This window comes from Mytilus edulis, chromosome 12 (genome assembly GCF_963676685.1).
Source record: "Mytilus edulis chromosome 12, xbMytEdul2.2, whole genome shotgun sequence".
Lineage (NCBI taxonomy): Eukaryota > Metazoa > Mollusca > Bivalvia > Mytilida > Mytilidae > Mytilus > Mytilus edulis.
In genome coordinates this window covers 13,184,893-13,195,734 of record NC_092355.1, presented here as the reverse complement: position 1 = coordinate 13,195,734, position 10,842 = coordinate 13,184,893, and the positions used below count along the sequence as shown (strand labels likewise).

Here is a 10,842-nt window from a genome sequence, read left to right as displayed (position 1 = left end):
CATAGTATAACTTTAACACAATATTAATCAACACCTACATAATAATAATATATATCATATTTAAAGTATAAATAAAACAAGCTGATCAAATAATCTAAAAAATGAATTTTGACTAATATTTTCAATATTATTTAAAATTTTATGAATATTCCTGAAGTATTTCATGCAATCCTTGATAAAACCTATTTAAAAAAGCAGAGGTAATACTTAATATTTCTCTACTAATCAGAAAAACAATTTTATTTATTTCTTTTAATTTTATCCCTTTTTGATATAAATTATATATAATATATTTTTTTTTCATCCTAAATATAATAATAGATATATTATTAATATAAGGTTAAACAATTTATCAATTTTGTTGGCTGTTGTTATATATGTCAGTTAAACAGAATTATATTTTAACAGTTAAAAAAGTAGAGGTAATTTGGTCTAGTATGGATCAGACTGGTCAAGTATTTTTCAGACCTTTGGTTAAGTATGGTTAAGACTGGAAAAATAGGTCGAGTACAGGTCGAGAACGGGTTAAGACTGTTTCAGACTGGTCGAGTAATAGTTCAGACTATTTTCAACAGCAAAGATAAGGATCAAGTACGATTCAGTACAGTCGAGTAAGGTTCAAACTGGTGTCGAGTAATGTCAAGTAAAGTCAGACTAATTCAGACTGGTCGAGTAAAAATCAGTACAGTCTAGTACAGATATAGGCCATTTCAGACTTTAATGGTTTGTAGTGTCTGTAACAAAGGGAAATTAACCACTGTAAATCACATACAGTTTGTATCCCTATAGTAGTTATGAGTTATGTCGCTTTTCCCATCAAATGAAACAACTGAAAACGAAGTTAAATGGAAAATTTCACAATGTTCAAAATTTCGTTGATTTAACTTGCATCAACATATATCTTTACAGATTTCGTTAGACTGTTAAATTATAATATTATCATTCTGATGCTTCTGATGCTTCGTTTTGTGAGCTTAACAAGGAATATTAAAATCTAGGGCAAATGTACTTCTGGAAAAACAGTAATATACAACTCTCTTTTGGAATGCTTTCATGTGCATTAATTCTGATGCGGTGTTTTGGTTGTTGAGCTTAAGAATTCGAATAACAGTTATGCATATAATTTTTAATAACAATTGTCTTTGAGCCTTGGGATGCATCGCACATTACAAAATCACTATGGAGACCACATCTGCCTCATGATAATGATAACCATATCATGAAGGGTTGAGATAAACCATTAGGCAAATTATCTATATTATTATGACGCTTGACTATACTTCTCTGTTCATATGGTATCACTACGAAGTAGTAGTTGTTACTTTATCATATGGTAGAAAAATCATTCCAAGAAATCAATTCGTGTTGGCCCAAGTGACAATTAAAATGTAAATATCTTTGAAAAAGCTCCAAACTATCTCCCTTTGGTGCAAAAATGCCATTTTTTGGCATTAAAATTGAAATATCTTTTTTAACTCATCGGTGACCTATATTTTTTATTATTGTTATCGAATACGCTGTACATCAATTTAATAATTGTAAAATTTAAGCGATTTCTGTCATTTAGTTCTTTTTTAGTTCGATATGACAGCTATTTCGCCTATTAGTTCAACAGAAAAAAGGACATTAACAAAAATGTATGCTTTTTTTCAAAGGCAGATTGTGAGCGTAAATGAACGGTGACCCCTATTTTTATTTCATTTTTCTATCAAGTATAAGATAAAGTTATTTTATAGAAAAATATACCGAAATCCTATATCAAATAAAAAAAAATGATTTAGACCCGCGAGCCCCCTTAAGACACACATTATTCGGAGATATTGATAGTGCTACATTTTTTTTTATCAAATTGCTCTAAACTTGTAAAATAACTATTCGAAAGCTGTTGATCAGTCGCTTATGTGAGACATATAAAGCAAAGAGAATGTTACGAATGGACATTTAACACTATTGTAAACATAACGACATAGTCCTTTTTTAGTCATTCTATTGCAATATGTTTTTATTGTGTTTATTTTAATGCAAGGTAGCAGTAAATTACAATAGACTAAAAACAAATACATATAAAGTGATGCCGTTCAATTATTTTCAATCATGTCATTTGTGAATTAAATCACAAGTACACTTCCTCTGATTTTAAATATGTTTCTTACTATAATGAGTAGACTTCAGACTAGTAGTAAATAAACTGCCATTGATCAAAAATAATTCGTTCAGTATATATTTACTTGTTGTGTTAATATTCATTTTTGGTCGAGTTTTTCAATTCCATAGTATTTCGTTCTATGTTATGATGTCACTACTGTTTCAGGTTTAGATGAAGGTTGTTAAAATGTTCAAACGTTGCATTTGGTTGCACATGTCCGTCATGTCAGGAACCTTATGTTCAGCATTCATTCGAGATGACGTTTTTGTTATCCTAAAGAAATGGCATATTTATTTTAATTTTTTTAACACTCTAATTGATTTTGTATTGCACACATTGCTGTTTAACAATTAAACTAGGTGTACAGCATTTCATCAAGTTTCACTGTTAAATTACCACTGAATACCTAGGAATAATATTTAGTAAAATTAACTTAAAAATATGTTGGTTTAATTATCTGAATACATTAAAAAGTAAAAACATTAAACTATTATTATAGTTGTTACAAATAGTCTTTGCTACTTCACAAAACGTATTTTCGGATATATTCATAAAAAATATCAACACAATATTTTTTTTACGGAAACTGATCATTTATCCGGAATGACTTTTGGGGTCCTTTTATTGTTTAATCAGAAACGAATTGAGGTCAGTGACCTCGCATGACTTTTCTGATCCTTGTAATTGAACATTTTTTTTTATGTGTTTCAGGAATTTGGATTATTAATTTAGATGTAGTTTTGAAAGCTTGTAATAATAATGCGAAAACGTAAGTTGGAGTGTAAATGTCTTTTTCATAGTTGCACTTTCAATCTTAATTAATTTTGTTATTGATTCAACCCAGATAAGTACCGTGTTGTACCTTTACCTGCCAAAGTTTGTAAACAATGTACACAATGTAGCGTACAAGTGTTAAATTACCTATATGTTGACAAAGACACACTAACACACACACCTACACATACTAATGCAATTGGGCTTTGTGAGACTGAGATCTGACAGGCACATCTTATTTTGTCCACCAGGACTTGAATCGACCCAAATTTACTTTGATTTGTTGGACAAAACGCAAAAAAACAAAGATAATTTTGAATTATTTACCAACAAACCTGTACATAATGCATGATATTAAAGAGCGATATTTTAAGGAAACAATTAATACAATGTCTTTTATCCGAAATGTAATTATTTTTTTTTTATATCTATCCAAAACATTATTCAACAAATGGATATTATTTCAAAGTTAAATTTAAGCTCAATTTAGCTACTATAGTTTTCTTATCATCATAACTGACGTTTTGGCTGAGTGGCTACTGAAATTCATCCAGTACAGATTGCTTTTGAATGCCTTGTTAAGACCACTGTTATAACAGCTGTTATGCCACCATGGCCCGCGGGAGTCTACACATTTACCACTATTTCGGTCATTATCCTGGTCAGTAGTTGAGAACTTCATCCCATTATGATAAGTCATTTGATCACCTATATAAATTTAAAAAAATGTTATTGATTAATCACAACCACTGATATTGAGTTTGTTGCCACTTACATATAGAGAAACAAACATCTTTTTATTTTGTTCATATCTTCCAATCATGAAAAACAATTCTGTTTTAGCAATTTTTTTTTATTCTCTATTGATTTTAAATCGAGTCTAAGTTCGTCTTCCCTATATATCATTTATTATGTGTATTTTATCTTGGTTGGGTTATTCAAAGTGGTATTTTATTTTTAGCATCAGTCAACAACTTCCACCTCAAACATGTCAAATGAAGATATACTTTTGTTCGTTGATGTCCTAACCATATTCATTCAAGGTACTGTACGTTGAATAATATTGTGCATCAAATCACGCCAAAACCTAACAATACTTCACTGTATATAGTAATTTGTATCAAGTTACACACATATATATGTATTATTATTTACCTGCATTTCCACTATAATCCCCAACGGTCAGTTGGTACTTAGACGCAGCATCTCCAACTACAAATGTTTTATACACAGCATACTTCTCCGTATTGGACATGTCTGTTAGGTTTATTCTGAGTTCATATTTACCACTTGATGTCAGGCTGTGAATGTGTTCGTTTCCTATATTGTATATAAAATAGTTGTGTTTTTTTTCAGAATAATTATTCACATGTTTATATCAATATACATATATACAGTTATTGCTAGCTCTAGAAAATTAAGGATTATGTACCCTTGTGTTGATTCAATGCTAAACATCTGTTAATTTTATAAAAAATTCACAGCCTTTCCTCCTGTACTCTGATATTTGACAATTTGATGCCAGTATATAGATAATTATTGTTTGCAATGTTAGCAATGATTTTCTTAAAACATGTTTACTGATACACTCAGACATTTGAAGTGAATTCGATGATCGATAAATCATAATTAGCGAAAATCAATCTTATTAAAACAAACAAACAAATCAAAACCTGGCATTATCAAGAATCTGATTTCTTTGTTTACAGCATATTTGTAACGTTTGGTGGACGTGTTTTTCAACAAACAGTTGCCATTCCCTTGATCGCCAACTGTGATCTTCTTGACCACGTATTTGTTTATTCTTATGAGGCTGACTTAATGAAAGCATTTTCTTGGAAAAGAGAAAGAAGTTAGCAGTATCATATATCTTCACATAGCAAACACACCCTAGTGAATCTATGGGTCCTTGAACGGTTAGAGGTTCCTACTGTACTATTCGATTATTCTTTCTAACAATGACTTAATATTCTTTAACATCATTTACCAAGGATGAAATTAAAAAAAAATCAAAATCTGTTCTCCTTTCTTTCAGTATCAACATCAAAGAAAACGACGAAAATTTACCGTCATTATACTGGATACCAAAACTTCACAAAACTCCATATGAAAAACGATACATAGTTTGATCATCAAAATGTTCGACTAATCATTTTTCTAAAGTACTGATTACTATACGTTTCTACAGTTAAAGATGGCCTTCAAAAATATTGTGATGAGATATATTCTACCAGTGGTGTTAACCAGATATGGATTCTCAAACATTTGAAAGATCTACTGCTTAATCATCGATCACAATCTATGCAATTTTGCAGCAACATAAAGACTTTTGATTTTTCTACGTTTTACACGACTATTTCACATGCTCAGTTGAAAGATCGACTAAACCATCTCAATAAACAAAGCTTTTTCTATAAAAATGGAATTCGTAGATACGATTTTCATGTTTTGGGTTATGATAGTTTTTCCTTTATCAAAAAACCGCACTGAATTACCAGAAAATATATTGAGGATGTTATCATCAAAATACTGGATTTTTGGATCGACAATATATTTGTTGAATTTTAAGGATTGATGTGTTCATCAGACAATCGGTATTCCTATGGGTACTAATTGTGCACCCCTACTGGTAGATTTAGTTTTGAACTCCCTTTTAAGCTTAATTCTACTTTCAGATATATTGATGATATCCTATCATTGTATAACCCATATTTCAGATTAAAAATGACACTCCGGGAATGTTATGGATACTATCAATACTTGGTTGATCCATACGATGTGTCTGTGTCTGAACTACTAAGGATATTTTTACCACGTCTTAGATTGTAGGTCGCCATTATAACGTCTGAACGTTTAAGTACCATATGTGACCTATTTACGGTTGTGACTGTTTTGATGAGTGGAAATTCACATAACTATAAGACTCGTCACGGTATTTTGCTATCCAACATTCATGTGTTTAGTTTTGATGTTATATTTGTTATTTTGAAATCGTTTGTACTTGTAATTCTAACTTTTGTCTGTTCTATTCGTGTGTGAGGGTTAATGTAATTTATCACCCAGTTCATTTATAAGATTATTTAAAAACTTTTAACCTTACACTATGTATTTGGTTTTTGATTTACTAGAAGTACCGACATAGCTAGATAATACAACTTATCTAGTTACTTGCACAATTTTATATTAATAAGTATTGTAATTTTATTTGTTATTTAGGATTGTATTTAAGTGAAATTCAAAGAATTAAGAATTTAAAATTCCTATTTAAGTTGGTAGAGCATTAGTAAAGAAACAAAATAAGATAAAAATATCGATAGGTCATGGAGCTCCTTTTCGAGATATTTTGTTTTTAAAATATGGCGGGAAAAAGTTAACTCGGACTTTTAACTTATATTTGCATTGGTATTATGAGGGTCTCAAGTCAAAAGAATAGAAATTAATAATCTGTATTAGTTTTGGCAATTGACCTTTTATGAAATATTAAGTATTGTATGAAAAGATAAATGGGTGTTATGGGATCAAATATTTTAAATTTTAAAACATGAAAAAAAAACAAGGAGTCCGAGAGTTTGATACAAATTCCTACCTCATCTAAGTACATCCTTAAATACATGTAATATCAATATTACAAACCTTATCTTGAACTCTATCAAATTGTTTGGAAAATTGTTAGTAATATACCTAAGATGTCATTTTATGCGTCGATCTATTGGCTGACATACAATGCGTTGTTCGGATGTGCTGTTTTGATGTGCTGATCTAGGTGGTTTTGCGTATTCGTTTTTTTTTCTATAGTAAGCCATCACCTCGATGTTTACATGTACATCAATTATATGGTAAATTTTATTAATTTACTGTTTGCAAACATATGAATTATTCTAAATACTAAGGGTTTTCTGATCCCAGGCAAATAACGTTAGCAATATTTGGGTGATTGTATGTCAGCAAAGCTCTTCATCTTTGTTTGGATTTCTTTGCTATTTTGACCTGAGCGTCACTGATGAGTCATATGTAAACGAAATACGTGTCTGACGTATAAATTATAAGCCAAGTACCTGTACTAACTATTAGCTTGTCGTAATGTTCTATTGTATTGTTTATTTGTGTGTTATTCTGTCCTGTATGTTCTTCAATTTATTTGTATTGTAGTATTGACATATAATGTTGACATTTTAGTGTTATATTACACATTGCAATTTAAGTGGGAGGTTTGGCTTAATACAAAAAAAACAGGTTCAACCCACAATTTTGTCTTAGAATGTACTCTTCCAACTCAGGAAAAGGCTGTTGTTATCTTACAGTTCGTTTCTGTGTGTGTTGCATTTTAGTGTTTCTGTTGTGTCGTTTTTCTTCTCATATATTTGATGTGTTTCCCTCAGTTTTAATTTGTAACCAGATTCTTTTTCTCAATCGATTGATGAATTTTTACCAGCGGTATACTACTGTTGCCTTATTTTATAAAAGTATTACCCTTTTGTACATACCTAGCCAGTATTCACCATTTACATTCCCAAATCCATTTTCGTAATCAGTCCATGTTCTCTGAAAATTAACAGTTCCATCTATCCTTCTCTGGATAATCTAAAATCAAAAAGCAACAACAGCTTTCTAGTATCTCATTTCAGAAATAAAATCTTATATGTCACAACTTCATAATATCTATCTACTTGCTTATAACATACGTTTATTCGAAAAACCTATGAAGCACGCTCGAAACAAGAATGAACTTTAAGTATAAAAAAAATAGTTTCGACTTGTTCAATCAAAATGTTATTATATATGTATTCACAATTATTTCCAGTGTTTTATTTAGTTTGAAATATTAAATTAAATTCGACATTAAAGACACAATTTATATTCATGAGTAGTAAATGATGTTAAAATTTTTGTATATATATATATACAACTCGTCTAAACATCAACCCAACAATGTTAGATCTGTAAATTTGCTTTAGCAAATTTTTGGTTCTTCCCTAGCCGAGATTCGAATCCATGCTACTGTGATATCGTGACACCAAATCGCCTGCACTGCAGCCGTTCCGCTAGACCACACGACCACCTGGGCTCTCAAAAAAAGAGCTTTCGCTGGACGTGTGTTACCTTTTCTCGTCAGTTTTAATCTAGCGGCGTACTACAGTACATGATATATAAGGCATGAAGATGTAACTGTTATAGATCAGCTAAATTATCTATAGTAAAGGATCCTACAAATTATATATATATATATATATATATGTTAAAACAAAATCCAAGTTTGAGTGTGGGATACTCCGCTAAATATGACTATAAGTTTAAATACTGAAAATAGTAGTTTTATTACATATGATATTGTGTACCTAAATATTTTGCAGTTATTTACGTAATTTCGAAAACATCGTCAAAACATCTTATGTTTGTGTCATTTAAAGTTGACGAGGAGACGAGGAGATTATACGCATTGCAACATATATTGAAGCAGCAGTGGTATCGATACAATCCTGTTATAAAAAATGACTAAACAAGGGAAATGCATTTGATATATATTTGTTTGTAAACTGTTAATGTAGTGATTACAAAGAAAATGCTTCAATTATCTTATTTTAATTTTGGAAATGTCTCCTATATTTTCAGATTTTCAATAATTTGTATTTATTTTCATATTTCATCTAAAAAGTGATGCATGTGTTTGTCATCTGGGGTTACCAGTTCAATGTAATAGTATTGCAATTTTGAAGTTTTTTTCAAATATATTAAAGCATTTATATTGATTTTCTGTTGGTAAGGAATATCGAGGCCTCCAAACATATAATGATTGATACGTTTGTTTCAAAGCGTTTATTGATAAGGGTTTGAAATTTTATCAACCATTGCATAATAACTTATCTATCATTTACACAATAGTAATTATCAGGAAGAAATTCAATGTAAAAAAATGGTCATTAGCTTAACGGTAAAGTAATAATTATTTCCAGTTGGAAAAACATCAGAATATGTTATATCAATCTGAATTTAAAACCCAAAACCCTTAACAAAAAATTGTATATATTTCAACTATAATTATTTAAAACAGGTGTTGTCAGGTCCTTTTATGCCGTATTCTAACTAAATCCTGAATAGTTTAGGCTGCCATTTTTGATTTTGTTCATTAATTTTCTATAAACTGACTGTCACCACACGAATACTATTTTTTGGTAACTAGGTTGTTTGTTTTGGTTTTTTTTTGTTATTTGTGTCCATCCATTTTCAAATGATTTTTATAGTATGTACTTTCACACAACACAGCAAGAGAATGAAAGGCTTTCGAGGTTTAAGCGCCAACCATCATGTTAAATCCTACAACATTATGTATGTGCCTGTACTTCGTAAGAAGCCTGACATTTATTGGTTGTCACAAGTTCCTGTCTACCATATTTGTTATTTGTTAACTTTTAAATAAATCAGGTTTACCAGTTTAAATATGACTGAATTTTATGTTAAGTCTTTTCCAAATTATTAATTAATGTATAATTTCCTCATTGTTGAAGGCAAACGGTAGTCTATAGATGTAGTTACTTAAATTGACGTTATTGGTCTCACGTCGATAATTATTTCATTATCAATCAGACCGCATCTTTTTATTTCTATAATTACGATTTTCGTAGTACATGCTGTACACTTATTTCGAAAATTATATAAAAAAAAATATTTCTCAAATTCCTTACAAAAACAAATTCAGGCACATGAACGAGAAAAATTAATACCTGGACAACATGACTTGTTCGTCTTAATTCGTAGTAATTGCTTTTATAATATTTTACCATCATAATATGAAACTATTTCTCCATTTTTGTGTACGTTTTCAGAAAAGCGCATTGTACGCAGTAAATTAATAGCATGTTATTGTGCTTTGATAATAATAAAAGCTATATCAGCACTAGGTCGATAACAATGCTTGGTTTTTTTCTCCCCGATGAATAATATCCCATCAGTTGTATGTGCCTGTCTCTCTGTCAAAGTTGACCTTTGATCAATTTGATCCCATTTCGTCATTAAGCTCATCACGTGTTTACGTATTCAACATCCTTATAGAGTTCCAAAGTAAGATATATATAATCTTATCCAGTGACAAACTGTCTCATTGCTATTTTTCAATTGCTCAAAAGCAAAATGAAGTATGGTAAGTTAGCTACTGGTTAAGGTAATTTAAACAGTGGATAGCAGCCACTTTATACTAATCTCATTTAACTATAATTTCCGCGTTATCTGTAGTAATCAACAATAATCCGTAAATGGTATATAACCGTCCTTTCAACTAAAGATTGCAACTGCGAGTGTCCCTAACCTTAGGTACAAGAATGTATCTCCCTCATGCAAAGCTCTGATTCCTTTCACGGATTTGGCTATACTTTTTTTACCTTTTGGATTATAGCTCTGCATCTTTTATATAAGCTTTCGATTTCAAATATATTGGCCACGAGCATCATTGAAGAGACATGTATTGTCGAAATGCGCTTCTGGTGCAGGAAAATTGGTACCGTTACTGTTATTACTACCACTTGGTAGATACCTCTGCTGGTGGAATGTTAGCTCCCGAGGGTATAACGAGCCTAGTAGCTAGTACTTCGGTACTGGCATGAAAATACGGATGTTTTGTGTTATTAAAATTTGCTGTTACAAAATGTTAGAAATTATTATAAATTAAGGAATGTTTCTCCCTAATGTAAAGCTCTGATTCCTTTCACGTATTTTGCTATACTTTTTTGACCTTTTGGATTATAGCTCTTCTGTTTATATAAATTTTGGATTTCAAATATATTGGCCACGAGCATCATTGAAGAGACATGTATTGTCGAAATGCGTATCTGGTGCAGGAAAATTAGTACCGTAAATGTTATTACAATAAAAAGGTGCGCTCTAACACTACCTCGTTAATGTCTAAAAAAAATGAAAATTTGTAAACCCGT

At 30.5% G+C, this 10,842-nt stretch overlaps 1 protein-coding gene across 2 annotated transcripts in view; it reads right to left on the bottom strand.

The window, feature by feature from the left end:
- Window positions 1-3,229: 3,229 nt before the first annotated feature.
- The window catches only part of LOC139497162 (fibrinogen-like protein A), a 28,715-nt gene continuing 21,102 nt past the window's right edge, over window positions 3,230-10,842 (bottom strand). For both annotated transcript variants that reach the window (XM_071285250.1, XM_071285251.1), the window contains exons 7-9: window positions 7,405-7,501; window positions 4,076-4,240; window positions 3,230-3,628 (exon numbers count right to left, since the gene is read on the bottom strand). In XM_071285250.1, coding sequence (XP_071141351.1) covers window positions 3,414-3,628; window positions 4,076-4,240; window positions 7,405-7,501 — 477 coding nt within the window. In that variant the 3' untranslated portion in view covers window positions 3,230-3,413. The remainder of the gene's footprint in view (window positions 3,629-4,075; window positions 4,241-7,404; window positions 7,502-10,842) is intronic.